The 27863-nt window shown below is 42.9% G+C and overlaps 12 protein-coding genes across 12 annotated transcripts; 6 read left to right on the forward strand and 6 right to left on the reverse strand.

Moving 5' to 3' along the window:
• Positions 1–1801: 1801 nt before the first annotated feature.
• Positions 1802–2257, forward strand: BDB00DRAFT_872407 (uncharacterized protein; the record flags this gene model as incomplete). The annotated part of the gene is made up of 1 exon (XM_053126950.1): positions 1802–2257. One exon carries the CDS (start codon positions 1802–1804, stop codon positions 2255–2257), a length of 456 nt encoding a protein of 151 aa, XP_052979565.1.
• A 1374-nt stretch (positions 2258–3631) lies between these two features.
• On the forward strand, positions 3632–4788 carry BDB00DRAFT_374973 (uncharacterized protein). The gene is made up of 4 exons (XM_053117125.1): positions 3632–3689; positions 3768–4252; positions 4335–4382; positions 4456–4788. Exons 2-4 carry the CDS (start codon positions 3842–3844, stop codon positions 4663–4665), a joined length of 669 nt encoding a protein of 222 aa, XP_052979566.1. The 5' UTR covers positions 3632–3689; positions 3768–3841; the 3' UTR covers positions 4666–4788.
• On the reverse strand, positions 4655–7740 carry BDB00DRAFT_823427 (P-loop containing nucleoside triphosphate hydrolase protein). Its single transcript, XM_053123540.1, has 11 exons — positions 7234–7740; positions 7137–7164; positions 6830–7063; positions 6729–6761; positions 6454–6659; positions 6387–6388; positions 6221–6317; positions 5842–6157; positions 5666–5783; positions 4940–5591; positions 4655–4865 (listed from the first exon to the last, which is right to left on the reverse strand). The coding sequence occupies exons 1-11, from the start codon at positions 7376–7378 to the stop codon at positions 4702–4704; spliced, it is 1995 nt and encodes a 664-aa protein (XP_052979567.1). The 5' UTR covers positions 7379–7740; the 3' UTR covers positions 4655–4701.
• Positions 7741–8435: 695 nt separating this feature from the next.
• On the forward strand, positions 8436–9874 carry BDB00DRAFT_763744 (triose-phosphate transporter family-domain-containing protein; the record flags this gene model as incomplete). The annotated part of the gene is made up of 2 exons (XM_053119417.1): positions 8436–8972; positions 9299–9874. 2 exons carry the CDS (start codon positions 8436–8438, stop codon positions 9872–9874), a joined length of 1113 nt encoding a protein of 370 aa, XP_052979568.1.
• Positions 9875–10121: 247 nt separating this feature from the next.
• Positions 10122–10956, reverse strand: BDB00DRAFT_823433 (uncharacterized protein). The gene is made up of 4 exons (XM_053123541.1): positions 10755–10956; positions 10574–10685; positions 10465–10505; positions 10122–10377 (listed from the first exon to the last, which is right to left on the reverse strand). The coding sequence occupies exons 1-4, from the start codon at positions 10794–10796 to the stop codon at positions 10243–10245; spliced, it is 330 nt and encodes a 109-aa protein (XP_052979569.1). The 5' UTR covers positions 10797–10956; the 3' UTR covers positions 10122–10242.
• A 43-nt stretch (positions 10957–10999) lies between these two features.
• BDB00DRAFT_787995 (uncharacterized protein) lies at positions 11000–12307 on the forward strand (the record flags this gene model as incomplete). Its single annotated transcript, XM_053120752.1, has 4 exons — positions 11000–11010; positions 11580–11686; positions 11856–12139; positions 12281–12307. 4 exons carry the CDS (start codon positions 11000–11002, stop codon positions 12305–12307), a joined length of 429 nt encoding a protein of 142 aa, XP_052979570.1.
• A 610-nt stretch (positions 12308–12917) lies between these two features.
• BDB00DRAFT_975745 (S-adenosyl-L-methionine-dependent methyltransferase) lies at positions 12918–14929 on the reverse strand. The gene is made up of 6 exons (XM_053129914.1): positions 14778–14929; positions 14378–14633; positions 14197–14285; positions 13972–14108; positions 13835–13902; positions 12918–13764 (listed from the first exon to the last, which is right to left on the reverse strand). The coding sequence occupies exons 1-6, from the start codon at positions 14859–14861 to the stop codon at positions 13046–13048; spliced, it is 1353 nt and encodes a 450-aa protein (XP_052979571.1). The 5' UTR covers positions 14862–14929; the 3' UTR covers positions 12918–13045.
• A 718-nt stretch (positions 14930–15647) lies between these two features.
• Positions 15648–16887, forward strand: BDB00DRAFT_375072 (uncharacterized protein). The gene is made up of 5 exons (XM_053117126.1): positions 15648–15952; positions 16039–16127; positions 16191–16236; positions 16308–16538; positions 16618–16887. The coding sequence occupies exons 1-5, from the start codon at positions 15776–15778 to the stop codon at positions 16789–16791; spliced, it is 717 nt and encodes a 238-aa protein (XP_052979572.1). The 5' UTR covers positions 15648–15775; the 3' UTR covers positions 16792–16887.
• Positions 16888–17460: 573 nt separating this feature from the next.
• On the forward strand, positions 17461–19279 carry BDB00DRAFT_823443 (uncharacterized protein). The gene is made up of 4 exons (XM_053123542.1): positions 17461–18167; positions 18273–18714; positions 18792–18817; positions 18887–19279. The coding sequence occupies exons 1-4, from the start codon at positions 17669–17671 to the stop codon at positions 19120–19122; spliced, it is 1203 nt and encodes a 400-aa protein (XP_052979573.1). The 5' UTR covers positions 17461–17668; the 3' UTR covers positions 19123–19279.
• Positions 19280–19852: 573 nt separating this feature from the next.
• On the reverse strand, positions 19853–22392 carry BDB00DRAFT_823448 (RNA polymerase I-associated factor PAF67-domain-containing protein). The gene is made up of 8 exons (XM_053123543.1): positions 22248–22392; positions 21955–22158; positions 21705–21830; positions 21181–21581; positions 20934–21101; positions 20727–20860; positions 20546–20639; positions 19853–20442 (listed from the first exon to the last, which is right to left on the reverse strand). The coding sequence occupies exons 1-8, from the start codon at positions 22354–22356 to the stop codon at positions 20071–20073; spliced, it is 1608 nt and encodes a 535-aa protein (XP_052979574.1). The 5' UTR covers positions 22357–22392; the 3' UTR covers positions 19853–20070.
• A 558-nt stretch (positions 22393–22950) lies between these two features.
• BDB00DRAFT_823461 (C2 domain-containing protein) lies at positions 22951–24875 on the reverse strand. The gene is made up of 6 exons (XM_053123544.1): positions 24741–24875; positions 24644–24658; positions 24440–24544; positions 24181–24316; positions 24022–24095; positions 22951–23924 (listed from the first exon to the last, which is right to left on the reverse strand). The coding sequence occupies exons 1-6, from the start codon at positions 24789–24791 to the stop codon at positions 23298–23300; spliced, it is 1008 nt and encodes a 335-aa protein (XP_052979575.1). The 5' UTR covers positions 24792–24875; the 3' UTR covers positions 22951–23297.
• Positions 24876–26265: 1390 nt separating this feature from the next.
• On the reverse strand, positions 26266–27082 carry BDB00DRAFT_763756 (RanBP1 domain-containing protein; the record flags this gene model as incomplete). The annotated part of the gene is made up of 3 exons (XM_053119419.1): positions 26266–26668; positions 26793–26899; positions 27056–27082. 3 exons carry the CDS (start codon positions 27080–27082, stop codon positions 26266–26268), a joined length of 537 nt encoding a protein of 178 aa, XP_052979576.1.
• Positions 27083–27863: the final 781 nt, after the last annotated feature.

The raw sequence follows: 27863 nt of genomic DNA on the forward strand, positions 1-27863 counted from the left end.
GATGCTGCACAGCTAGGATCATCTTACATGGTCTTGGCTCCCTCGCAACTGTTGCGAACAATTTTATTTGTATATACTTTCTTCTATGGAGGCTCTACCTGTTAATAACGCTTCTCAGGTTTTGGGCCGAGTAGCAGATGCTGCACAGCTAGGATCATCTTACATGGTCTTGGCTCCCTCGCAACTGTTGCGAACAATTTCTATACGTTTTATTGAGATACGGTTTTGCTCCCGCTATAAGTCGAATAGGTATGCCCAACACACTCAAATTTATTGAAACCATTTGTCAGATAATATTATTTAGAAGGGCCGAAGCGTTTTGCTCGACCATACAGGATCAGTCAATCGCCCGGTTTCTCTTATATGAACTACATTATACAAATCTTGGTGACCAGTTCACAAGAGGTACTAGCATATAGAGCCATGGGGTTCTGTTTAAATAGTACAAAGCACTGATTTGTTTTATTAACAGTGTCAAGCAGATTCTTCATGGGCTACACGATTTCGTATAATGGTGGAAGAGGATGTAATAATTATGTCGATAACAAGCAACACTTAGAATAATTTGATGTATTAGTATATCCGATAAAATAATAAAAGAAAGGAAGCCAGGGGTTTTGCTGAGTAGATCAAAGGGCGTAAGTTGGATGTGGTATGAAAAAAAAAGAGAAGATTGGGAGGGTAAATACGCGATGTACCGATGTGCATAGCCATTCAAGACAGTACGTATTGAAGAGTCACCGTAAGCAAAAAAGCATACAAGATATTGCATAATATGATCATTGAGGATGAACGTGATGAGGAGGAAATGCGGCGTACCTGTAGACGATTATATAATAAGTACATATTCGACAATGTTTAAAGTACACCAAACACTTCATTCATCATGAAAGCAAGACAGGCATTCATGCGATGCATTTTCAGACCAAGTAATACATTGCTATATTCAGATAGAGTGTTGTGCACAGCAGCCATACAGTGACCATCGGATAAACTTTTTTTCGTCTTTAACAGCTTTTCGAACCGTTAGAAGTCATCAACCAGCAACTCGCTCGTCCTCTAACGCAGAAAAATGGCCGCCTTGGACATTGTTCGTCAGTACGAAGCAATACGTTACTAAAAGATGATATTTACCACTTCAAATTCGTTGAACTGTTGAAGGTCACCACTTGCTTCTAGCCATTCACGAGGGAACTTTGTGCATGTTGGGTCAGTTTTGCATATATACTCTAGATCTATGCAGTGGATTACCTTGTTTAGCTCGCTGGGGACATAGTCTACGCCCAATGGAATTTCGACACGGTTAAAGAACATTATCCGCATTGCCTCTTCGTGAACGCCCCGTAACACAGTCGTGTGGATGACGACATGGTGTTGGTAAGCCAATAGATGGTAAGTTCCGTCAGGAACTCGTCGGTTGTGATAGTCTCAGGCAGAGCCTCAGTGTCTTGTCTGTCAGCAGGATGAAACGTCCAATTATGCCTTTTCGAGCATCCAGGCTACACTAAAAAAAGTCAAGTTCGAGAGAAAAAAAAGAGACCCTTGCGATCTGACCATACCTAAACGTGCCACTGGGCTATCTACCAAGCCAAATACAAGTGTATGAGGACGCGTTCCCTGGATGGCACGGTATCTAGCCTCCCTGTCATTCTCAACGTCTGCAAACGATTTGCCTTTTATTTTGGTGCTACCACGACCATAAATTGTATCGTATCCAAGCGCCAAGCTTGAGCACTTTGATTGGATGGTTCCACAGATTCGACACTGTCGAGAGAGGCGGTACAACCATTGGTTAGACGGTATGGAATCCCTTGCGTTGAGTCGCTCGGCTCTGCGCGATCCATTTGCCAATCACGGAAACCCAATCCGACCCAGCGATCACTTTGTTCAAATGAGTTTAGTAAAATCCCAGCTGATCCCTTTAGCGACGACTTATATGGTGGGCTGTTGCAAACCAGATATTAAGGAAGATATGACAAAAGGGGTGCGCACTGTCGAAATTGTCAAGAGCCGTTATGGGGATACCAACGACAGCTGCTACACAAATTTTCTTGCAAATGCCCGCAGATGCAAAGATGCTGAAAACCTCAGCGGTCCTAAGCATGCTATCGCTCGACTGTGGTTTTACCACGAAAACGGCCAACAATGTTCACCGAGCACCAATAGTAGCAGTAGCAGTAGCAGTAATGGCAGCCATCATCATAAAGGTAGTCGGACGAAAGCCTTTTTGATTAAGTTGCCCCATAGGAACAAATAAAGACTACAGCGCTGTGTACTCATGTACTGTCAGAAGAAACCAACTGTATGAATTGCACAAACTGTATGAAGTGAGCTTACTACATTGACTCCTCGTTACTACAGCGCATACAGCACTTGCATGAAATATGATTCCAGAGTAGCTAAGCTTTGCATATTTTCAAGAGAGAACCATATTCAAGAACAATGTTTTCTTGTTAAGCCATGTTTGATGGAGTAAGACAAATTTCAGAGCAAAGAGGATGGCTCAGAGAAGTACAGTAACCGCTCGTTAAACCGATTACCCTTAAACCGATATTTCGTTAAACCGACCATTTCCCCAAAATACCGGCTCGGTAAGCCGTAAAATATCGGACGTTCGCTAAACCGATCACTGATCACTTGTCTCACAATTGATCGATTATTTTTGGTCAAGTTACAAAGCTTTATAGCTTAATTGGCGAAATTGGTGATATGAAATTGCATCAAATTCAACCTGATTTTTCTCTTCACAGATGTTAAAATTCTCAAAGGCTCAACAGTAATAGGAAGATCGTCTACCAATTGCTGTTATTTTCGTTTCATCTTCGCTATCGCCTATTTGATGTCTTCCTGTTCTTCTTCTTCTTTCTCCCCCTCAACAATTCGCATCCCAACCTGAAATGTATATAAACATTACATGTAATACTGTAACAACATAAGATGATCCTTCCAGCGAGTTCTATATCTCACTTGGCGGACCCTCAATCTTTAAACCGATCATTCGTTAAACCGATCACTTTCTCGAAAAACCGAGGGGATCGGTTTAACGAGCGGGTACTGTAGAATACAGATCAAGATGGCAAAATTAAATATGTCGGTGCAACGTCTGTGCCAAGAATAAGCTAAAGTGTGATGACAACAGCAACAACAATACCGGGCCGACACCGAGATATCCGATAGGCACTCTTCGTTCATATATATGATGGTTCTTTCACAACTATGTGCGGATATATATCAGTGACACTATCAGAAGAACCAGTACAGTACATGTGTTTTTGCAGAGATACTGACTGTTTCAACTGAAGGAGATGGAAGGAAAAAAATCACAGCTTCTTCTGACCTACGAGTCCCCCATTAATGTACGGTACTGTATATTTATCATTGCTAATGAGCGCACGAAAGAAAAAGCGACGTGGTACAACTCAAGGAGGCGTAGTGCTTCAGGTTTCATGTTGTAACATATGCTATCGGAAGGTGAACATCGATATACATGCAACCCATAGCTTCACAAATGTCTTATAGCAACATGGACTGGTGCTGTTTACGCAAGGGACCGGGAATGTATGCAAATATGCATCCAAATGCGCTGAATTCCTTCTCATTTCTCTCTTCTCTCTCTCACTCTCTCTGTCTCTTTCTCTCTCTGAAATCCACTCACCTCACTGTCCATACATATTTACAAAAAACATGATGTAGCCCGGGTTACTTACATCAACAAAACAAATGCTTTAAAATGTGTCAGATTTCTCACAACTTTCTTTTATAAAAAGGCAAACCAACTTTGCATCTCCCGCGCTCTCTTTTCTTCCAAATCTCTCTACTGTTCTCTGCGCCATACAGACCTATGCACAACGCACACGCAAACTCGTATAAGTTTGAAGACGAGAAAATGGAATATCACCACTCTCACCGTCAAGACATCGTTCCTCCACCTTCTCCACCGTCATCATCTATCACGGACGATGAAAAGCTAAATGTCGCACCGTTATTCGATGAACATACGACCGGCCATCTTCTGAGCTCTGTCGGCAACGTCGAGCAAGCACAACATCACCTCAAGGCTCAGCGTGGTGCCTTTCTACGCACTGTCTCAGACCCGGCTCCACAACTGCAACAGCAACGTCCGTACCCGCAAGCGCTCATGGATATCCATCGCTTGGCAATCGAAGCGTTGCAGAAATTGTATGCTGACGAATGTCATAGAAACGGGTATCTGGAGGAGCAGGCCCATAAGGCCAATGAAAAAATAATGAAGGTATATTTAGTTGCAAGTTTGGGATGGATTTTAAACAACCGACACGCTCTAACATGCAGACAAATGTATGCAATAGCTACAGCAGGAGGTGTCACGCCATAAACGAGTTCGCAAACAAGAGCAAAAACAGGTGAATATCATATATTCAACGGCTGCTTAGATTGTATATTCGTTGCTGATTGAGAATATTATACATACTGTAGTGGCAACGAGTGTACGGATTGGCTGATACAGTACGAGACGTGTCGTGTCCTACAGACAGAAACTTAGCACCACCTACCCCCACTTCTCCCGAAGAGCTACAATCGCACTTGCGTCATATCCTTGCCAATATCACTACAGTACATCACCATGCTCCCGCAACAGGCTCCTTAGTAGTAGATTTACAAGAACAAGATCCGTATCTTTATTAAATTTGATTACCCTTGTCGATTTATACTATGTTGTTATTAAACACACTGTTCGCTGAATCGCAGGTCTGATTCATCGCCTAACCACTCCATCCAACGGCGTAGGAACCCACCATCCAGCCTGCTTGCTTTGGCCTTAGTACCAGAAAGCGTTTCAGAATCGCAGACCACGCACAGATGCCTCTTGGGTCGCGTCATTGCCACTTTTAAAGAAAGAGGAGAAATGTTAGCACCGAAATGGACTACTATCACATGCCCATTCTATCTAAAAGCATACCATTCAAACGTCTCTTCTCGGCCAAAAAGCCAACTACCCCTTCATCATTGGATCGTACAAGAGATAAAATAATAGCTTCTTTTTCGCGGCCTTGGAAACCATCAACTGTGCCAATTTCAATAGCAGGCCATTTCTCACGAATCGCACGTATAAGATGGGTCACTTGAAATGCGTACGGCGTGATGACACCAATATGCTCTTCGCTGAGACCATCGTCCAAAAGTGATTGAATGTGTCGCACTGCCAAGTCGACTTCCAATTCGTTGGCACGGCTTTGCTCTCCATTATCTTGTGCATCATCCACGATTTCATGGCCCAAGCCCGTGTCGCTGGTATCAATCATCACAACTGGGACCTCAGTGTTTTCCGAAGCAGATACGTCTGGCATATCCGCCAAGATATGCTCAGCAACACTTGCATCTGCGACAAGTTGGTTGTTGTATAGTTCCTTTGAGCTAAATTCCATGATTTTCTGGTGCATACGATATTGTACGACAAGCATACGCTTGATGGCATCCATTTTGTACATGCTGAGCAATCTATCAAAAAGCGTTGTTGAAAGATCATTCTCTGTAGACATGCCCTTTTTCTTTTTCTTCGTCAGGGATGTAGGTGTCTTGACAGTGGGCGGCAGCTGCAAATGATCACCAGCCTAGTTAAATATTGCATTTCAGTTGAGCCAGTAAAGGTGCTTTCATGTACATCTATCCAAAACAGACATATTACCAATATGGCCTTTTTTCCTTTGAGTAGTGCGATCCAACATTCTGCCTCCAAAGCCTGAGTAGCTTCATCAATGATAACAACATCAAACTCGCGCTTTAACATGTTCTTGCTCCCACAACTAGTGTTACTAAGTTAGAAATGAGTTCATGCACTGCCTCCAATGTATAGGATATTACCCGTTCAGCGTCGATATAAGAACTTCTGCTCCAGTCATAATTTCGTCCAAAACTTTACGTTCCCGTGCACGATAATCCTTTCTGAGGTCTTTTAAAAGCGCGTACAGTTCACGTCGTTCTGCTCGTCTCTTGCATTTGCTGATTTTGGCGAGAGTTTCATCCATTTCCCTGCGCACGTCGGCAACAATTTGTCCAGAATCGCACGTTCGTGTAATAACATCAAGCGAATGGTCCAAAACAGTTGGTAAGATTCGTGCTGGATGGCCCACGCGCACAAGGTTCATGTTGTGCTTTGCTAAGCGTTCCACCAGATTATCTATAGCCATATTGTTGTTTAGAATTACCTCAAGACTTCTCATTTCTAACACTATGCACTCACCTACGGATATATTGGATGGACCGCATACTAGCACCTTTTTCTTTTGAATAACGGCAAGTTGTCTAATAATTTCTACAAGCGTGTATGTCTTGCCAGTCTAAGAAACAGTTATCTTGTTAGTTACTTTCGGATCCTGTAAGCTAGTTTTTCTGTTCGGTGCTCTTACTCCTAAAGAAAATCTTTTAATAAACATAATTTCATTGTCATTTATAGCACAATGCAAGCATCTTTACCTGGTGGACCGTGGACCAATGCGATTTCATTGGCTCCCAAGGCGAATCGCACGGCATCTTTCTGGGAATCATTCAAGGTTTCATCAAAGAAACTGATGGTAGATATATCCTGGGGTGCAGTAGGAGTACGCTGACCGAGCAAAACTTGCTTTAAACCATCGGGTGCTGCTGCTGTCGCTTTCAGCTGCTCCAGCGCGTTTAACATTCTTTGAAGCTCAGTTACTAAGTCCTGTCTCGTTCGCATGATAATCTGTACTACTCCATATAATACTTACCGATCATATGTGACATTATTTGCCAGCTTAACGCTATACACACGTTAGAATGCATGTACCCTATTTAAGCTGATCTTCTTACTATCATCTTCGCTGCTTACATCATACAACGCTCTTGCACTTCTGGAGGTAATTCAACATCGTATCCTAAGGCGACTGTAATCTTTGTATCTGTTGCGCGTAAAACAACCCCTGAATATTGCGACCCAAGTTTATTCTTGGTTTGCTTGTCCTTTTTGTATTCGTCCAGACCAACAATGTCACCGGTACTTATTTTATGCGGCGGGAACGTGGGCGGTACCTTGCTGGGATTGCCAAGTTCAAGATCGATCAAGCTTTGAAGTGACGAAATGGTTATTCAAACCACTGTTTCAATCCACGGGAAAAAGAAAATAAACGTTTTATTACCTCTTTCCTCCAAGACCAGTTCGCATTCCTGGTTTACGCATTACAATAGTACATTAGCTTTACTGCTTCGCGTTATTCCACGCAATCACTCCCATACCTGTCACTTTGAGGCCGATCAGAGCCACACCGCGTTTTTGAAGCTGCACGGGAGTAAACGACGACAGCATCTTAAGAGTGTCCTCGACATCCACTTGTTTCTCTTTCTCGACCAGATTTATTTGGTGATTAATGAACTCCTCCATTTTTTAACAGTGTTGGCGAATATGAAAGCGTAACTAGTCAAGCAAGAATTTCCTGGCGGGCGTTTGGGCGTTGCTGCTCCGAGCAAAATTCATTCAACCATATAGTGGTACTATATAACATATAACTTCACTAATCGGCAGCACTTTTTTGCAGCAGAAATCATAGCGATACTTGCCATGCACTTCGCTTTTGGACTATATTTTAGGAGCCACAGTAACTAGTCGTCAATTAAGTGCTGCATTATTCCGGCACTTGATTCGAGTAATTATGTCTGAGAGAATATGTATATTCAACCTAGCATAATCCGCTTGTTTGAAAAATTCAAGGCTCAATGCTGCAGAGTATACATAATCAATACCTGAGTAAGCCCTTCTCACTCTCAACCCAGCCTAAATTCAAATACATTCGATGTACACATGTGCCTATGTATATCGGGGTATGGTTTGGTCTTTGTGTGTTACATACATAGTAGAAAAATGCCGTCAGCCTGCATATCATCGCCTAGCAACTATAAGACCAATGTATATGTTATCACCGTGGTAGGATGGAGTGTTCCAAGAGTTTATATATGTATTCATGCTAAATTTTTATCTCCTTCACAGGTATGAATTATTAATTAAGAATGCAAAACACATTTCATGATAACCTCCCTACAGCACATATAATTTTATCTTTATTGATCTATCAAACAAGCAAAACGCACCAACAAGTTGAGTCGCCGCTTACGGCAACATACAAAAAATCGATTGGGATCGGCGCTATCAATGAAGGCTTCGCTCTCTTTTTTTCCCTCTTTCTACTACACATAGTTAGAGACAAATGCCTGCTGCAACACTTATTTCACAGGAGCCTGCGATAATAGCTGCCGACGCTGGCGATGGCGGCTTTGTCCAACAGGATTCGGCCCTTAAACGACATCAAATGCTTCAGCAACAACCACCATCGTTTGATTCAAAGGTTGATACCCGATCGCCGCTTTCCCCAGCAGCCAGCAATTACTTTGGTAATGGAAAGCAGCAATTATATAACCGAGGAGGAGCAAGTAGCTATGACGACATGCCACAGTCGCTTCCGACACCACCATTACCATCATCAGATGACTATCAGTATCAATCACAGCTCCATTCTTCGTCTTCTCCTGAAGACTATGGCAAAGGCTACTTACCGTCGGTATTCGCTGGCCAGGATGCACAAGCGGATCTATCGACACGCCATATCGACTCTACGTCAAGCAGCTCGCTACAGAACTTGTGGAACTTTATGATGCCACGAGCCCGTTTTGGATTATCCGACAACCTCAAGTTTATACTCAACTGCTGTATGTGGTATATCTCGTCGTCCTTGACCAACAATACCGGCAAACAAATCCTCAACATGTTCAAGTTCCCAGTGACACTGACATTTATTCAATTTGGCCTGGTTGCCATGTGGTGCTATGTTGCTGCCATGGGATTCGGCGTTACCCAGATACGATCACCAACACGACGGATCGCAGAAACCATGGCACCGCTTGCCGTCTTTTTAATTGTGGGCCATGTGTTTTCAAGCATTGCCATCAGTAGAGTGCCAGTTAGTTTGGTCCATACGATTAAGGTAAGGCTTGTGCTATATCTGGGTAGTATGTTTTGTGTGGGGGGGGGGGTGGAGGATGTGAAGAAAGAGAAATTGGTGCATGAATTTGTACTTTTTTTTAAACGAGTTACCAAAAAAAATTACAGGCTTTGGCACCATTGTTTACTGTCATGTTCTACCGGTTCATCTTTCAAGTACGATATACATCCAAGGTGTATATCTCACTCCTACCACTCACCTTGGGCGTCATTCTTGCGTGCACGTTTACGTTCTCGAACAATTTGATTGGCCTGCTTTGTGCATTTCTGTCCTGTCTGGTGTTCGTATCGCAAAATATCTTTAACAAGAAATTAATATTCAAGGAAGCTAACCTGGGTAAAGGCGATCCGAACAAGCTCGACAAGATGAACATGCTTTTCTACTCGTCGTTATTGTCGTTCATCCTCATGTCTCCGCTCTGGTTGTATTCCGATGGTGCTAGTCTCATGGCTGACCGTGAAACCGAAGTTGGTGCAAGCCAGTTGTGCGTGTATTTTTTGCTGAACGGTTCGACGAATTTCGCCCAAAATTGGTTTGCATTCACAACTTTGAGCATGACCTCCCCAGTGACGTACTCGATCGCATCGCTTGTCAAACGTATTTTTGTTATCGTCATGAGTATTCTGTGGTTCGGCCAGCAAGTATCGTTTGCCCAGTCGCTGGGTATCATGCTTACATTCGTTGGTTTATGGATGTACCAAAGTGCCAAGCGTGATGTGGACCGTGGAGAAACCAAAGTTCGAGAAAAGTCTGTGGATGTTCTACCCACATCATCCGGTTCCTCGGGCTCTTTCGATAACAATGGCACGACCAGCTCCATACAATCATGGATGAGCAGTCGATGGAACGGAACATGGGCAGCACGAGGAGGGAAAAATCAGTAGCTTAAACCTTAGACAATCACCTTTTACCGCTTATTCCAATTCTTGTTGTAACATTTCCTTTTCCCTTTCCTCTTCCCTTTTCTTGACTGTTACTATAACCATACTATTCGTCACCTCATCTGCACATCACTTATCCGCCATTGCATCCTATATACATTCTCGTTGCTGTTTTTTATGCTCCCGTCCCACTTGCATCACCTAGAGCAGGGGTTGTTCAAAATGAATGAAGTACATGTTAAACAATAGATTAAATATATTTACTTAATTCAGATAAATTATTAGGTAGTTATATCATTATAAGGTTGATTATGTATTAAGCTATATGTATAAGATATTATATGTAAGGGACGTCGTTCTTGCCCTCATGATCAGCATACTGAACAGCTAGGGGATGCCCAGATGTAAATATTGGCAACTATGCAAAGGAGAGATAATGAAGCAGCGTGCGCAACGATAACCCACTTGAACTTTGGATCAAGATCACCATAGCTCCACCATTTCATCTATTATTGTAAATAGTCGTATGTGAGCAAAGCGGAAATCTCACACCACCAAACTGGAACAAACAAAATTCGGAGGATATATCGTACCAGTTTTCTTAAGCATAGAGCGAAAACCAGGACACTGATTCCTATGAAGCATATACATAAATGTCAATGCTCATAGCGAAGACACATTTGTAATTGCTTTTAACACTACCGAAGAGTAAATGCACAGGAGATTTTCCGAAGCCATGAACGATGGAACTCGCGAGAGTGAATAGCACAAAGCTCATCACAAAGACGGAAATGGCATTGTTAACGAGCCGTTCCTAGAAAGGTTTTGATTGTTTGTCAAATGGACGGCTGTAGACCTGCGTTTAGTTTACAAAAGGGATTACCTGGTTAGAAGTGCCTTCAAAAAGAGGTGGATCGTACTCCATGCATGTAGCAGAAAGATTGCAAGATCTGACACAAAAGAGTATAATATACGGCAGGTTGTTCTTATGATCTAATAAAGCACATGAGGGCTCTGGAGACACAACAATTGCCTCCTCTGTCTCTCCTTCACCCGTTCTCCTTGTTAATATAAAAAAGGCTGGCATTTCTCAATTTGAACATGTGCTGTTATGCTATTTCTTGATGGATGACAGATAAGTAAGTCGATGCACACTTAATTCAACTATTCATGATTAAATCGTATCCGTAGAATGCATAAAGGTAAATTCTTCGCTGTAATTCTATCAACCAAATGAAAAGCTGAATATAGTGGCGGTTTTGATAAGAAGCTTTTGATGGTCCGGGTTTTTTAGGGGAAATAGAAAGTGATTTAGTAAACCTTTCAAAAAACGATAAAATCAGAAATGAAAAACGCATACCACAGCTGTGGGTAATAGCATAACATCTTTTAAAAGCATATGGCGTAGAAACGTGTTAGTATAATGCTGCTTATGCAGTTGCTGTGCAAGAATTGTTAATGCAGAGAATATTGGGAATTTTCAGCAAACGAGAGCAAGCATAACGTTTTAACCCATCAGCCAGCTTGTGTGCATTGCTATAAGATAATTGGCGGGTCTAATTATCTATACAGTATGCTGGATGTCTTTTAATACTAAGTACTAATGGTAACAAGAAACATAAATCCCCATATCTGGGCAACTATGAAATATCAGTAACTAGTAGTGTACTTTTTGATCTGCCGGTCATCACGACCGTTTTTGTTACAGCCTGCCCGAACACGAACACGACATCAACTTTATCAACCAGATCGTCGACGCAAACTGCGTCATCGCCCAATACTACTGCAACTCCAATCAGCAGCACAACTACCAGTGTAATATACGACACCGGCAACAACCTTATCCACTAACGACAACAACTGGAGGAAAAGCAGGTACTACAGCGTCAACAGCAACTGGTCAATCCGAAACATCGTCGCCGGCGACTGCGACAACCTCAGCAACTTCATCGACTGTAGCCACTACCGCTACTACTACGACAAGATCGAGCACCACAACAAGAAGCAGCACAAGCACATCAGAAAGTAGAATCAAAACACACGACACAACTACCACTTCCAAGCCAAGAACAGCCATCTTCTCAAGAACTGAAGCAAAGTATCAACTGGTCCGACCATCGGTATGACTGCCACCACGACGCAGAAAATACCAACCGCAATTACTGCGACAAGAAGAATCAAATGAATGGGAACTCACAAAACTACTGTACCGAAACTTTAACAGCAACTATTACAACTGCAATCACCAATACATCCAGCTCTACAGAAGTAAGGAAAGTACTTTAAACTTTTAAAACATCACATGACTATGTATAAAGCTGTTAACATTCTTACATTATCGCTGAATATTCGACAGTTTGCTACCAAAAAAAATGGGGGACGGGCAGGTGCACTGCATCAGCATGACAGGCACATCACCCCCAGCAACAAAACTGATAATTAAGGCAAATGGAAGGACCATCAAAAAGACAAACATTGAAAGGGCCATAGCAAAGAAAAACATTGGAAGGATCACAACGCTGGAGACAATTACAAACATTGGAAAGACTTTGGAGAATGGAGTGGTGGAAGGATGGGATAAAGTGAGACCACTTGAATAACGAACGATGATGAAGACTGCGACGAATATGAAGAAGACCAGCAAAACGATTTCAAGGATATGAAAGGATCGTTCCTGATGAAACCAAAACAAGATAGACGAGTGGACCAAATGGAGCGGAGACGATGAAGATGACGACGACGATGATGATCTTAGCGATAAAAACGAAATACTGCTACGAAGGTGAATGGAACAGACGAAAAGATCGAAAAACAAGAAATCCGCTTCTGAATAAAGGGATGTATAAACCTGTTGATATGTGTACATTATCATAGTTTCTTATGCTATTTAACTTTTAAAGAATCCTGCTATCACACATCACTACCTATTCATTTGTTGCAATGTTTTGTTTAGTCCTCATTGTATACCAAAAGTAAGCGATGTCTTGCCAGACAAGAGTTGCATTATTGCTAGCCAGAATTTTCATCCTTTCCTTCCAGTGTTCGTATCACGGAACGCAAAGCACAGTTTATCTTGTGCCACTGTATTTTTATTACTTTTCTTGTTTCATAAGAGCAATTGAGCACCAAAAAGTAGTTCTTTCTACTGTTTTGCCAACAAAGGATGGATATGTTTTAATTTACAAAATTGTCGTAGTTTTCCATGACATTGTTCACTGCAGAAAAGTCAATGGACTCTCCTTGCTGTGGAGCTGGTGGAGCTGGTGGTTGATTTTCAATAACTTGATCGATGGCGCTTTCTGGTTGGTACAGGCAAGAGTATTCTGGTTTGTGGTCCGAAACAAGCCCTGGAGTGTAGTTGTAGTTGTAGGTCTGTTCATGCAACTCCCAACGGCCTCGTCGTCTTAACGGAACTTCCTCCGTAGGTGCTTCAGCAAATGTATCGACGTCAATTGTCGCAGGATCGCTCAATGGGGTATCGTTACCAACGACCACTTCAACAAAAATTGTGTAGCTTCTCATGTCATTGACTACAGCACGCATCCATCCTCGAATCGTCTGTGTAGCGTTAATAGCTAGAGGTTCCTTGAATAAGAAGCGAACTTGTTGCCAATGAGTACGGTCGGCTGCAGGGCCAGTCGACATTTCGATCGTGGTGTTGAGGAGATTAGGGTCATTTGACTTTCCATCGTAAGGTGGAGGAGCAAAAACCAAGTCGAACCAACCGGCAATACCGTGCATCAAACCGGTATATCCGGCCGACCATTTGAAAGGCATGGTCATGTCTAACAGCTCTTTAACAGTAACGCTGGAGAAGTCGACACCGTATCCATCAAATAACGTAGGAGTGGTGATAAGGTTGCGATGATCAAAATGTCCAACGACAGGCATGCCTGAAAAAAGTCTTGCTGTTACTTATTTGTTCTACTGCAATGATATTCGAATACTTGATATCCAACTTACCGAACATTTCGTCTCGAGCATCCTTGTATAACGAAGTCAGATTGATGCCATAGAAGGACGGTTGCTCCCTTATATGCGCATACACAATAAAGAGTTAGTAAGAGACAGGAGCATCATCCGGATGAACGCATATGTACCAAAATCGCGCCTTTGCCATTGTTTCGCTCCACAGCGTGGCATCAGTGAATGGTGCCAAAAAGATGTTTCCTTTTGATGGGAAAAGAGCACCGCCTGGTTTCAAGTAATGGTCGCGCGCGTAAATATAACTCTCGAGCTGTCAAAAAAAATAAAACACGCATTTACATTTTTGTCCACTTGCGTCTTCTTTTCTCTATTCGTCATTTACAGCAGTTCCTATTTACCATACGCTCGTGGAAAAGTAGTACACCGATCGGTTCAGAGATAAGGGTGTCTACCTTTGGGATCGGCAGATCTGGATCTTCAATCTTGGCTGTTACGCGTAATACAATCCAGCTCTTGTCCATTAGCTTTTAATCCTTTTTTCTTGGGCCTTGAATCACCTTTTCTCCTTCATCAACTTACCATTAACTACCTGCACCTTGCCCTTGAGAAATTCATTTGTGTTGGGCGCTTCCACAAGCTTCTTCATTTTCTTTGCCATACCCGAAGCTTCAACGGCGTACACCTGCGAGGCACCTGCCTGGACAGCAAAATAGGAAAGGATACCTGAACCAGCACCAACGTCCATTACTTTCTTGCCTTGGAAGCAACCAGGACCATTAAGTAAGATAGCAGAGCGGTAGGTCGACGTTCGCACCGTGTCTTGCAGCATGTTTTGCTGTTTTCAAGCAGCCACAGAAGCAGTAGCAGTTGTGGTGGTACCAGTAGTTTTATAAAACGCCGTGTCAATTATGAAGTGAAAGATTGAGAGACGCGTCATATTGCTTTGCGTCCGAGCCACGCCAAAGCTATGAAAGGGTACCTGATGCTGTAACATTGCATAGTACCCAAAGTACTGTGGGTCTCTATGCTCGACACCGGGCTTCTTAGATTCTTCGTTTGACATGGAAAAGTTGAAGGAAGGTAAAGGAAAGCAACGGCAAGAAAAAAAAAGTGTTGGGAACTAATAATCTCAGCAACCTGCGCGTTTCTTGTTGGCGTCTTTTTTTGTTCTTTCCCTTTTCTGTACTCTTCCTCTTTCTTTTTCTTCTCTGTCGCACGATTGTATATACTATAACTAATCAACGATCCTTAAATGACGGATTTCCACACATTCGGTATTGAACAAGCACGACACAGTGGGAGCCCACAATATTCATTTGTAGCAGAAGACGAAGAACGCCAAGACGCTTTGGAAATTTCACCTGCGCACAGCAACACCAATTTTAGCACTGGTGATCGTTATCGTTCTCTAGTTCATGAATCCCCTCCAGCGAATTTTGGGGCCAAGACGCCACAAGATGAGCTTCGCACTGGATCAAATCACAATACACCCTCTCCGTTTAGACGTGGCACCGTCCCTAGCCCCATGAGCGACGACAAAAAGCGACACAGCAGCAGCAGCAACAGTACACCTAATACCCGTGAATTCCGAACAGAGAGCGAATGGGACGAACTGATGCGGCTCAAAGGCATCATTCCATCGGAGAGCATTGAAGAGAAAGCTGCAACGCCGGAGCATAAAAGTGTCTCTCCTGCGCGACGAGAACAAAAACATCAACATGCAAGCACTATTGCTAAGAAACAACTGGCGACAACCACAGCAACGACAACAACTACGACGTTGTCCAGCGAACCGAAAGCGGATATTCCCTCTTACATGCGAGCCACAGCATCCTACGAAAGTCGGTTGCACCGATCCCAACGTGATCCCACCGCACACAGTCGTTTAAAAAAATCAACCCACAAGGTAAGCGTTCTGGACACGCTCTGTCTCTAAAATGTAACAACTTGACATTCAACATTTCATAGCAACGGCCTATGCAAATACCACGATTCCAATCATCAACTCGTATCAATGCCATGGATGACATACACAACGAAATGAGAGATGAAGACGTATACATTCCATTAGCTGTGCGTATCAAATTATTCGAGCAAAACCTTCGGGGTGGCGACCGACTTGCTCAAAATAAAGCCACGAATTCGCAAGCCAAAGTATGTACCTTAAGTTTACTTTTATGGACATATTTCGTTTGGTATTTGGGTAAAGAGTTCACTAACTACCCTCACATTGAATTTAGCCCACCGATACCCATCATACATCAACTTCTTCCTCCCTAACACGACCACGCTCACCAAAACTTCTTACACGCCAACGCTCACATCCATCGTAAGTAAATGAAGCACATACGCCGCATATAGACTTGTGTCTAACGTTCTACACTTCTTCCAGGAACCTGCGATCTTCTTCTCAAAGCCAGTCTCAATCTAGTCAAGAGGTTTGTGAGCAAATGCAGTGAACGGTATACTTGAAAAGAAAGCTCTAATCTATTTGTACAAATACAAATAGAAGCGACCGCCACTATCAACCGAGCAGACCAACTCAGGCTCTGATCGCCACCGCACTCTTTCTCGCATTAGCCGTCCCCGCACAACAGGAGTTTCACGAAATAAACGCATTTCATCAGCTACCAGACCTGGAAACTCCAAAGCATCTAACGTACCATCGTCTGAAAGCAGTGAGCTCCCAAAAAATGTCACCAAAAAGCAAAAAACTTCTCATCACACCACCACAGTAAAGGTAAAAAAAAGATAAAGGAGACGCCATCAAACGACTTGCATGTTCAGCATCTTCTAACATATCCTTTTGTCTGCTCAAGCCATTCCGTTTCGCAACCGATGAGCGTGCAGTACACCATCAAAAGGCTTTCAAGGCCAAGTTGAGTCTGTGGAAGGAGAAAGAGAAAGAGATCCTGGACGAAGCAACGCGAACAGTAGGAGCTGTCTCTCCACAGCGACACCGTGGTACTAAACGGAAGGTTCAAGAAGACTGAGAACACGAAAATGACACAAATTGGGGCGTCATGGATAGCAGTATATATAAGCATAATCTTTAATAAACATACCTAAACATCTGTATCTCTAATTAACTTACGTGTTTGATTCGGCTGGAAGTTAAAATCGTATCCGCCCAGCGACTAATACCTATTATTGTACGTTTTGCTTTCCTGTATGGCCGGTGTTAGCAGTAGCAGCAAACACACGTAACAATAACGGGGCTATCTAGGAGGCGATGATGCAAGGAACATCTTGTGTTGTCGTTGTCTTCCGAATTTGTCGGGCAAAGTAAACAATCATACAAGAGAGGCTCACGTCAAAAAATTATCCTTATTTCTATACTGACAAATCTAGTATCATGAAAATCCACTTTCATGTCTGATGGCGCAATGCTGTAATTAATTGGAGATGCACATGGCCTTATTGTTGATTTCATCATAATTACGGCAAAACATGTGCTTCCTCCTCCACAGCTATCTTTACGTTACAGGTTACGTTGACATCATCAAAAGTAGCTTGAATCCTGGCAATTATTGTTAGCTCGGAATAGACCACTGCTTCAATGTGATGATACAGTGTATGCTTTAGGGATCAAAATACACCGAAAGTAAGGCGTGTAAGTGGGTGATTGTTATGTTTCCCTTGCTGGCTTTTACGAGCTGCACATCTTTGCGCATCGGGATCGTTCCGGGCTCTCACACAACCTACATAATTACAAAACACAAAGCACCGGGCGTTGCTCACTTTTTTCTGGCTTCATTAGCTTGTGTCTCTTAGGCTCATTCTACTGTCACTGTCCCTCGACGCAATAAGCGCTTGACGGCTCTATCGCTTTCCTAAAAAAGAACCCGCCCCTCTTCCTTTCCTCTCTCAATGGCGAAGACCGACAAGCGACTTGCTGCATCAGTAAACCGACGGAATTCCGACCTTCCTACCAGCGTGACAATTGTCAATGAATCCACACCGCTTGTCCAGAAACATGGCGGCGGACAGACAGCCCTACGTTCCCACCAGCAGCAACAACAACAACAACAACCAGACTACAAAGTAATTTCGTTGAGCAACGATCCTGCTACATTTAAGAAGGAAATCCATGGTCTATTACTGCTAGTACTCTCTGCTATGGCCTTTACGTTCAGCGCTCTCTTCGTCAAGCAATGCGGCACCAGACTACCCTCTTTTGAGATTGTGTTTGCTCGCTCAGCTATTCAACTGGTTCTGGCGCTTGCAAGCTGTGCTTTACTACGAGTAAATCCATTCGGAAGCAAATCCGGAGTGCGGATATGGCTAATTGTAAGAGGATTTGTCGGGTCCATCGGCTTGATACTCTTTTTCTACAGTCTTACAAAACTGACTTTGTTGGAAGCAACAGGTAATATGAAGACGGATGACACATGGTATAACTCGAGCCTTTCGCGTTTCTCTCCCCAATTTTGGGGACGATGACCTATTGACGTTCAAAGGACAATCTCTCTAGTCATGTTTTTCCTAGGTCCCGCTTTCACAACAGCCTTGGTTGCTGTCCTGTTTAACGACACATTTACAATCTTTGATGGCTTTTGCTCGATTCTTTGTACTGCTGGCGTCATTCTGATATCTCAACCACGACACTTGTTTGGCAGGCGCAATGACGACAGCTCATCTTCTAGAGATATGGAGCGAGCATTTGCAATTATATGCGCGTTGACAGGTGCCTTCATGTCCGCCGCTGCTTATGTTGCCGTACGAAAAGTCGGGAAAGGCACTCATTTCATGGTACACGTATTTTACGTCGGTTTGATTGCAACGATCATTAGTCCGATTGGCATGTTTGCGTTTCAAAAGTTCGTTTCGCCTCAAGACCACTTGTTAAATGACTGGATCCACTTGGGCCTCGTTGGCATGTTGGCGTTTATAGGACAGTGCCTTCTTAATCAAGGGTACACATCTTCCCCCCTATTTTGTTCTTTCTTCTTGGCATCAAACATACTGTTTCTAACTGCTTGTCTGTCTCTAGTTTAAAGCTTGCACCTGCTGGTCCAGGTAATAATTAAAATGGTCAGGGGTATTTTGTATGTGCAGCTTGTACTAAATGTATCTTCTTTACATTAGGAACCTTAATGCGAATGAGTGAAGTTTTCTCCGCCTATGTTGTGGGTGCGTTTTTTCTCCAGGAACATCCTAATCTTTATACCATTCTGGGAGCTGCACTTATCGTGGGCATGACCACTGCGGTTGGAATTCATCGCTGGCAAGTTGTTACAGCCAGGAAAGCTGCTGCTATTCAGCGTCGTCAATCACGAGAACGCATTCGCTCTCATTCCTCTGGTACCACAGACCATCGCTAAAGGGGAGGGCACCAAGAGATAAAAGTACTTGTTATATACACATTTTTATCATTGCGTTTTCCAGTTTACCATTGTAGAAAATATATATCCCAATTACCCTATACACCACATGTAAATATACACATAAAAGGATTCATCAACTCTTTCATATATGCGCCATTTTAGGTAACTTTTTAGCACAAAGGTTTGAGATGGATGTGGTGCATGAAAATTCTTAGCGACTCCGTTGCATTAGATAAATGTTTGCTATTCCGTACACAGCATTATTCATGCTAGTAAGAGCCACAAACTAGCTCCTGCTTCAGTTTCAAGCTTCGTTTTCGGTAAACACGACAACATGAACTTCTCTCGTGAAATTGCAGCTTTCAAGTTAAAACTCATGTTCATGATCTAGTTATGTGAGCCATATGAACCAGGAAGAGAATATGTACTGCTATGTACCTGAGAAACACTAGATACACCTTTCCCCAGCTCTATGAGGTGTAATAGTATAGGGCACGGCTACTGTAAAGCGATCGAACATAATTTAAATTTTCTCTACGCAACGTCTCTTATTTCTTATGCATTTGGTCTCTATGCTGGGCGCCTTACTGATTACTGCTGCTGACGACACTCAAAAGACAATGCTTTCTGGCAGGTGAAGCATATACACCTTCTAAAACAGTGCCCTGCTGCGATCAGAATTTAAATGCGCTATAATATCTAGGGCTTTGGCATAAAATTACAATGACGAATACTGTGCCCTCTTGAGGTTAATTGTCTAGAAATTGTTTTTTATTTGAAAATATGCTTTGAACTTTCTTCACTCGAAAAGCATTACTATACGCAATTTGCCAGTTTTACCAGAAGGACACAAAAGATACAGCAACTTTGTGGTGCTAACACGCGAGCAGGAATTTTATTTTTTTTCTCTTTACAAAACAATTCAAATTAGGGAAAAACTTTTTTTTATGCCCGCTGCTCCAAGCTGGCAACGATATCTTCGCAACGGTTGATATTGCGCAAGAACCAGTCTGCATAACGACGGCCAACCTTGCTTTCAGCAATATGTACAACATCTTGTTTCAGGCAGAAGTCCAAATCCGACGTAGGCAGATATTCGCCGTCCAACAAATTACCACTGACCCATTTGATCTGGCGAGACTTTTGCTTGAACACCAACAATTGCATCGTCAGTTCTTCGGGATTCATCTCTAAGAATTTAGCCAGCTTGTCAATGCCCATGGTTGTGTAGAGCTTCATAAATGATCGCAAGGTAGGGAGCTTAATCTGGTTTCGGATGTCAGTGACAAAGGTCTTCAGGTAGATAGTATGGGGATCCTAATATCATAACAGACGGCAACAACAACCCGTTTAGTCGATTTGTTATATAAAAATGCATAGTATCTCGATTCAAAATAAAAAGAAGAGATGAGAAACGTACAACACGTGGGGTACCATCAAGTCGTCCAGAGGCACAAATGAATTTGGGGCAAGCATGTTGGAACAAGTCTTCGAAGATGGAGATACCTTCTTCACTAGAAGCATAACCTGATCAGTTATTCCGTTCCAATACTTGGAGATCCTTGGAAAAAAAAGACAATGATTCTATGCCATGAACTTACCCCTTCTGCATTTTTGAAATATGTTCGCCATACTTTTCACGCAATTGAGAATGGATGTTCTCATCGAGACGAGTAGGGCACAGAGCAATACACATGGCCAACAAAGCATACATTTGATCGCTCTTTCGTGCAAGCTGTTGATGATCATATTAGAGCTTTTTTTCTTGAAAACTATCAAAAATCATGCAGCACATTTTTTCCTCGTACCTGATCGGATTGATAAGATCTGCTGTGATAAGGCTTGGTGCGTTGAAGGAAGGAGAGAATGTTGGAAAACGCCTTGATGGCATCGGCATAGCGACGCATCATCATGTAGGCAAAACCGACATAGTAGTATGCAGTGACATGGCATGCTGTTACGCGAGCAAACAATGCCTATATAGAGGAAATAGCATACTTGTCAGTATCCCAAAAGTTCATGATGCCATTCTCCATACACATTAGTAGTTTATACCTTTTTGTTCAAAACGACGTTATCCATCATCTTCAAAGCGAGCATGAAATCACCCATCAGACAGTTTACACGAAGCAAACCAATGATAGAGAAATAACCAAGGTTCTTGTACAAGGGCCGAGCACCATATTCGCCAGCGGCTTCCATCATGTCACCACCCTTTTTGCTGACAAGGAGCTGTTCTTTGATGCGAGACTTTTGGATGAACGAGTACAAGACGTTAAGAACGCTGTATGTGCTCCAGATTTGGGGGTTGTCGCGAAGCAAAGCAATCTCCTCTTCAGATTTGTTCTTGAGACGGTCGCGGTAGTTGCTGAATGCTTGGAATTGGTAAATAAATTCGTCAATGATATCCCACAGCCACTGGTTGGGCAATTCGAGGTCAACCGGTTGCTCCGAATCTGTCAAATGTCACATTGATACATGGTTAATACAAACTACACAATCACAAATCCCTCTTCTTTTTTTTCCCTTTCATTCCTGCATTCTATTTCATTTATTCCCAGTCAAAAAAAAATACTAACTCAAGATGTAGTTAAACAGGTCGCAGTAGTTTTCGTAGGATCGGAATCGATGCTCCAAGGAAGGAGTCAAGCGAGCATAGATGTGGCGATAGTAAAGTTCACGGTACAACGTCAAAAAGACCTCGTCTATACATATTCACAGATTCTCGCAAGGTCAGAATTCACCCTCCTTGGCACTGTTTTCCTGTCACCAGTTTGCTTTCCTTCATAGCTAACTTAAATTAAAAGAAATATAAAAAGAAATCGCTACCGTTGTTGACGAGGGGTGCAATGACCTCGGCCTCGGGCCAAGGCTGTTTTGTGTAATACTTGTCGGTTAACTTGTTGAACGAGCTGTCGTAAACATTATGCAATTCGTACACATTGTTTTCAAGAACATTGCGATAAAAGAACGAGATGAAGTTGCGAACACCGTCTGGGATCTGAACAGTGGCAGGCTGTTGGCTCGTGGCAACTAAGTATATATAGCGTAATCCATTTAATAATGAACTAACAAAAAGGGTGCTTGATTCATCCATCGCTATGAAGCGTAAAAACATTTACCTTCACCATCAAAGCCATCTTCGAGATCAGCATTACGCGAGTAGCGTGCTTGAGCGACAAGCTCAACCTCAGCGACCAAGTCGTCTTCTTCGAATGCGTCGTTGTACATGTTGGGCAAATATGAACGCGGAGTGAGACAGATACGCCAACCCGTTTTTCAAGCGAAAAAAATCGATCCCAACCCACACATATAAGCCACTGCGCGCCCGACCTGAATTTGCAAAGACATACAAATTGGCCCTAATTATTTCGGTGGATTACTTCAGCTATGCCTCTGTTATGCCTCCGAAACATATGATTCTGGTGACAAAATCACAGAGTCTCTCGTTATATACGAATCAAAACATTCTGATTTCTCAGTGATAGCTTCTAAGAACAGTATGATGTCGAGTAGAATGCAGATCAGGTACGTATTTCACTACAGATACTTTACGGATACTTTTAATAGGATTATAAAGTTTGGTCAAACACCATATGATCCAAAGATAAATTACCAGACCGAGAACCGAATTACAATGTTTAATAGGAATATAAAAGTGATGATATTATAAAGTAAAGGACCTAACAGCCAAGCAAATCCACATCAAAACAAAACAAGTAACATGACAACAAATATGTGAGAGTGTTCTAAGAAAAAAAGAAAATCGCCAAGAAAGAACAGAGCAAAACAGGAATAAAGATATAAATTGTACAGAGGGTTTTCTTTTTTTTTTCGTTTTGCAATGCATTACTAGCATGTAGGCCTCTAGTATGGAGGATAACCCGGTTGCGGAGGATAGCCCGGTTGCGGAGGATAACCCGGTTGGGGAGGATATCCTTGACCAGGGTGTTGAGGTGGAGGAGGTCCTTGATGCTGATAATGTTGTTGCGGCGGAGGAGGGCCTTGAGGAGGATATCCACCACCACCACCTGGAGGACCAGGAGGGTAGTTATGCTGTGGTGCTGGAAATTGTGAAGGAGGAGGACCACCCTGTTGGAAATGCTCGGGTGGATAATTGGGCAATGGTTTGCTCGGATAAGTGGTCGGAGGGTAGCCTAATAAAGTAACCGTCATTGTAAGCCCAAAAACTCAATCTTACATTGCACACACACACAAGAATATGTCCCCTTACCACCATTATTGTACGATGGAGGCCGTGATGGCGGTGGGCCGGGACGATAAGGAGCTGATAGCAGCGGCGCGCCCATGGGCGAATTAGGCGATCCTTGCGGTGGCAAGGGTCGAGGTTGTGGGCTATTGTTGAACGAGGGTGGTGGCGGTTTCGAAGAAGCACGCCATTGGCCGCCAACAGCGACTGATGAGGATGAGGAGCTAGTCGTAACGGGTGTACCGGGCATTGGAGCAACCTGAGTTGCTGCCACTGGATGCGATGGGGTCCCCATAGGCTGCTGCGGTGGTGGTGGCATGCCCATGGGCTGAGGAGGTGGAGGTCGAGGCGTAGCAAATCCGCCAGGTTGCATATGATGCGGAGGAGGGCCTGTGAAGGGCGGACCGCCAGCAGATGGCGGACGAGGCGAAGCATTGACGTGGATAGGTGCCGAGGCTGAATGCATGGGGGGACGTGGGCGCGCTGAAAAATGGTTTGGCATGGGTGGTCGAGCAAAGGATACACCACCAGCCATGTGGGGAGGTCGCGGATGGCCAAATCTCGTTGGTTGGCGGCGTGGAGGCGGATTCTATGATAGATATGCACGTAATTAATGGAATAAGCTGCTGTCGTTGTTGTTGTTTTTGGATGGTGGGGAAGAGGAGATCGGGCGAGAATATATTTACAGCTGAGTAGAAAGTTAGTTCCAAATATACATCGCCAGCTTCTTGGCCACTTCGTGTCTTTAATGGCACCCAATCTGTAATATAATGGTATTACTCTCGTCAGACATCCGGTGACCTCCAAAACCTCCCTTTTTCCGTAATCCTTTGCTCTGAAAATACCATCTGATTCTCCTTCACCGAGCACCTTGGTCAAGTCAATTGAGCCTTCGCAAACAATTTGGTCGCCCTTCTGAGGATCCTCACTCAAGACCTGCACTGACATGACATTGTATCCGTGTGGAATCGGCATATTCACCTATATTACATTTGATTGTCATTGCATGCGTCAGAAAAACACCACTAATTTCTTTTATTTTCCCGCTTTCTTTGTGTATGATGTAATTAGAGTCCATCCCCCCCCCTCTTTTCATTATGGTACCTGATCATCCCACGTTGGGTTACGGTTTCCTTGAGTATCTGTCTTGGTTCGCTTCGCAACATTGGCCACTTTGAATACGCAGAACGATTTCAGGTTGCCAGCAACCTAAGATATGCATATAATACCTTTGTTAGGGGGACAAAACCAAACAAACTAGGAAATATAAGGAAAGGCTAAAACTAGCGTCAAAAACGGATCGCACACCTTGGGCAAGTTCTCCTGTTATTGTTCATTAGAGTCAGTGTCTGGATTGTAAGGTAATTTATGCCACAAAAGGAACAGTGTCGTAAGTAACATTTACCGCTTCGAGAGCTACTACAGCCAGCTCACCGATCAATCTTGGTTGGGACATGATGCTGGGAGACACACACACACACACAAGTGAAAGCGAAAAGAAGAAAAGGAAAAAAAAAGTACCTTCTTTTTTTACAGGCCCCGAAAATCACAGATATGGTAAACTCGTGGTCGTTACGCCATAGACAGTTGTGCACCCCAAATCGCTGCTTTTTATGGCTAGCCTTTGTATTTGCACAGACAATGTCCAGTTTTAATCAATTACTATATGGACTGATTGCTTCGTCAATGTGGCCTTCTAAGTATTCCGAGATTTTATTGTTATAACCGAGGGTTTACATGCAATTTATGTACCCGTCTGTGAAATGATTGCCATCTACATACAAACACTAATATGAAACCATGAGCAGCATACTGCGTAGTTTCACGTTTTCGAGTAACATTGTGCGGGAACGAACAGGGTTAATAATAGAACATGTTTGAGCACAGACTGTTTTTATATTAAATTTGCAGCACCGTCAAGATGTGTAAATGGCTGTAAGTGACATACCACGGTATACGTACAAATACATTGGTTGGGTCGAACGTTCCAACAAGAAAAGATGTTCTGGATGTCAAAACTGATTTAAAAACCATAGCGTAGCATACTTCTGCTTTAGATTTAGCAGGAACATAAGTCCTAATCACAATTTCCGTAGAGCAGCCCATCAATTCAACTTGCGACTTTACTCGTTGATCGGTAGGTTAAAATTGACGCAGCTCAAGTACCAATATGGATGAATATATACCTTATTTACCAGTTCCGCGGAAGATGTTGCTACTGATTCCCATACTGACAAGTTTATCTGACAACGCAGATCATCTTTTATTTTAGCATAAACAGGATTTCTTTCGCTATATTAGGGCGATATTGATGTCAGTACTATTTCCCAACAAGCAACTGCGCGAGTATGACAAACAATCTCGTTACAGTATATACATACAAAGCTATGCAAATGTATATGCTCCAGATCCAACATTCCATAATACCTACCCCATGATTTAATTGAGTTTTCCAACTTATTTGGTCGATGCTTCTAAAAGATAGTATGATCAACTAGTCTTTTAATGTAATTTAATACATTTAACAAAGCAGCAGCCTAGAACACATAGCACATAATAAAAACTCTGGCAAATAAGCCCATTAACAGCGTACATCTAGACCAGCCAACACCCCCCAAGTCCCAAGTGTTGAAATGCAAGGATATATGTCACACACATAGATGTGCCTTTTATGTGATGCGAGAAAAAGGTTTGGAGAGTCGGACGGGGGGGAACACATATGTTGGTGGGTGAGAGTGGAACAAGTGGGGGTGGGGTGGAGGGGATGACTGAATAAAGCTGACAAGGGCAACGTTGAAATATGTATATTTGTATAACGAGATTGGTGTGTAGTGCTTGTGTATGGGTGTGTTATATGTAAGGGAAAGGGTTTATTATGCGCCTAGTGAAGAAAAGATAAGAAACTTTGGAGGACAAGAGATATACATTATTTAGGCATCTTCCTTCTTCTCTTCCTTCTTTTCCTCCTTCTTGTCGTCGCCAGCTTCCTTCTTGAGAAGCTCAATGTTCATCTTTTGAACTTCTTCAAACTTCTCCTTGAACTGATTGGCGTTATCCGAGTTGGCGAAACGAATAGCCAAAGTTTCAGCCTTAGCCTCACCATCGGAGACATCGGCAAGAACATTCCACACCCACGAACGGTCTGAACCGACGTTGGGAGAAAGCGACATGTCGCTGGTCACCGAATGGTTGGCGCACACTTTGTGAGTCTTGTCACGACGCATCAACAAGCGCACCTTTTTGTTTTCCTTATGTTGCAGGAATTTGACATCACCAGTACCACGCTCCTTCCATTCTTTCAATTGTTTGTCGTAACGGAAAAGCTTTGCGCGCCTAGTTTTTGTTACAACTTTTTTAGTATTTTGTTCCATTTTTCTACGTGGAGGCCGCTGACCCCGCCATGATTGGAATGCGCATCCACCGTAAAAGGAATTGGCGGTTAGCGGTAATCTCTTACATTTTGAACAAAACATCCTCATCTTCTTCAAAGGTCTTGACATCAACGGCTTCGAGCTTGACAACAGGCTCAAAGTGCACATCGGGGGAAGCTTCAACTTCTTCTTGCTAATACAGTGGTAATGTGAGAAAACACGGCTGCATTGGTCATCCACTTTCGAAATTTCGACCCAATCTCATCTCCAGAATCCGAGAAAACCAGATATTTGATCAATCATCCGTATCCATCCATCTAAATGATCGTACCTGCTCTTCCTTTTGAACGGTCTTCTTCTCTTCAGTATCGGCCATGGTGGGTTATTAGTATTCGTTGAAGATTGCGTGCGTAAGCACTTTTAGCTCATGGCTGCGAACCGTGCTGAGATTAAACTCAACTTTGGGCTGTGCGCTGTGCAGTACCCAAAAGAAACACAAAGTTCCCTGCGCAAAGTAATGCAAACAAAAGCGAAAATGTTATGAGCAGTTGACGCATTTACATCCAAAATTTAGCTCACAACTAGTGCCCATTCATTTATAAACTTGTTGTAATCGGCTAGATAACGGCAACCAAAGGCAATCAGTATAGAACTGCTCTTTGGCTCGAAACGTCTGATCATCAGACTTGAACATACTGCCGCTACTAATTAAACCCAGTTTGGATTTCATGCATCGAGTTCAGGTGTTACATAAAGCGACGGACTTGAGTTTGGAGAACCCTTGCTTTCTCATGTGTACTTTTCTCGTTATACAAGACAGATTTTCAAGGCTCGCCTCACTTTCAGTTTGTAATGAATTTATGTTATGTCAAAACTGAAAAGCCATCATTACTTACTTGAATTTTGCTGTGGAACCGCTCAGTTTAGCTTGAAAGACGCCGACTGGCATATTGTCCCGAATAGCAAAATGCCTTAAAAAGCAAATGCTCTTTATCTTTTAAGGTGAGAATCAAGGCCACCATACATGTATTTGCATTAGAGGTATCCATGTTGGTCGTTAAAAGTCAGCTAGCCACAATATGAAATGTCATGTAACAACATAGCATAAACGCCAGTTTTATTTTCATATCATAGCAGACCTTAACGGCTATTATTGC

The sequence above is a fragment of the Zychaea mexicana genome (genome assembly GCF_025766255.1).
Source record: "Zychaea mexicana strain RSA 1403 chromosome Unknown BDB00scaffold_37, whole genome shotgun sequence".
NCBI lineage: Eukaryota > Fungi > Mucoromycota > Mucoromycetes > Mucorales > Lichtheimiaceae > Zychaea > Zychaea mexicana.

Excerpts from the sequence above, each read along its gene's own strand:
- BDB00DRAFT_374973 (XM_053117125.1), top strand. The coding sequence starts at position 3,842 with ATGCACAACGCACACGCAAACTCGTATAAGTTTGAAGACGAGAAAATG. Across the intron at positions 4,253-4,334 it reads CCAATGAAAAAATAATGAAG|CAGGAGGTGTCACGCCATAA; the intron begins GTATATTTAGTT and ends CAATAGCTACAG. Across the intron at positions 4,383-4,455 it reads GCAAACAAGAGCAAAAACAG|TGGCAACGAGTGTACGGATT; the intron begins GTGAATATCATA and ends TACATACTGTAG.
- BDB00DRAFT_823427 (XM_053123540.1), bottom strand. The coding sequence starts at position 7,378 with ATGGAGGAGTTCATTAATCACCAAATAAATCTGGTCGAGAAAGAGAAA. Across the intron at positions 6,158-6,220 it reads TCCATCCAATATATCCGTAG|ATAATCTGGTGGAACGCTTA; the intron begins GTGAGTGCATAG and ends ATATGGCTATAG. Across the intron at positions 5,784-5,841 it reads CTTATATCGACGCTGAACGG|TTGTGGGAGCAAGAACATGT; the intron begins GTAATATCCTAT and ends TAGTAACACTAG.
- BDB00DRAFT_823433 (XM_053123541.1), bottom strand. The coding sequence starts at position 10,796 with ATGGAGTACGATCCACCTCTTTTTGAAGGCACTTCTAACCAG. Across the intron at positions 10,686-10,754 it reads TTGAAGGCACTTCTAACCAG|GAACGGCTCGTTAACAATGC; the intron begins GTAATCCCTTTT and ends AAACCTTTCTAG. Across the intron at positions 10,378-10,464 it reads CTCTATGCTTAAGAAAACTG|ATGAAATGGTGGAGCTATGG; the intron begins GTACGATATATC and ends TTACAATAATAG.
- BDB00DRAFT_975745 (XM_053129914.1), bottom strand. The coding sequence starts at position 14,861 with ATGTCAAACGAAGAATCTAAGAAGCCCGGTGTCGAGCATAGAGACCCA. Across the intron at positions 14,286-14,377 it reads CAAGGTGCAGGTAGTTAATG|CCAAGATTGAAGATCCAGAT; the intron begins GTAAGTTGATGA and ends TACGCGTAACAG. Across the intron at positions 13,903-13,971 it reads ATGGCAAAGGCGCGATTTTG|GGAGCAACCGTCCTTCTATG; the intron begins GTACATATGCGT and ends TGCGCATATAAG.
- BDB00DRAFT_375072 (XM_053117126.1), top strand. The coding sequence starts at position 15,776 with ATGCAAATACCACGATTCCAATCATCAACTCGTATCAATGCCATGGAT. Across the intron at positions 16,128-16,190 it reads CGCCAACGCTCACATCCATC|GAACCTGCGATCTTCTTCTC; the intron begins GTAAGTAAATGA and ends CACTTCTTCCAG. Across the intron at positions 16,237-16,307 it reads AGTCTCAATCTAGTCAAGAG|AAGCGACCGCCACTATCAAC; the intron begins GTTTGTGAGCAA and ends AAATACAAATAG.
- BDB00DRAFT_823443 (XM_053123542.1), top strand. The coding sequence starts at position 17,669 with ATGGCGAAGACCGACAAGCGACTTGCTGCATCAGTAAACCGACGGAAT. Across the intron at positions 18,168-18,272 it reads GACTTTGTTGGAAGCAACAG|TCATGTTTTTCCTAGGTCCC; the intron begins GTAATATGAAGA and ends CAATCTCTCTAG. Across the intron at positions 18,818-18,886 it reads GCTTGCACCTGCTGGTCCAG|GAACCTTAATGCGAATGAGT; the intron begins GTAATAATTAAA and ends TCTTTACATTAG.
- BDB00DRAFT_823448 (XM_053123543.1), bottom strand. The coding sequence starts at position 22,356 with ATGTACAACGACGCATTCGAAGAAGACGACTTGGTCGCTGAGGTTGAG. Across the intron at positions 21,582-21,704 it reads CCTGTTTAACTACATCTTGA|ATTCGGAGCAACCGGTTGAC; the intron begins GTTAGTATTTTT and ends GACATTTGACAG. Across the intron at positions 20,640-20,726 it reads ATTTCAAAAATGCAGAAGGG|TGAAGAAGGTATCTCCATCT; the intron begins GTAAGTTCATGG and ends TTATGCTTCTAG.
- BDB00DRAFT_823461 (XM_053123544.1), bottom strand. The coding sequence starts at position 24,791 with ATGTCCCAACCAAGATTGATCGGTGAGCTGGCTGTAGTAGCTCTCGAA. Across the intron at positions 24,317-24,439 it reads ACCCAACGTGGGATGATCAG|GTGAATATGCCGATTCCACA; the intron begins GTACCATAATGA and ends AATGTAATATAG. Across the intron at positions 23,925-24,021 it reads AACTAACTTTCTACTCAGCT|AATCCGCCTCCACGCCGCCA; the intron begins GTAAATATATTC and ends TATCTATCATAG.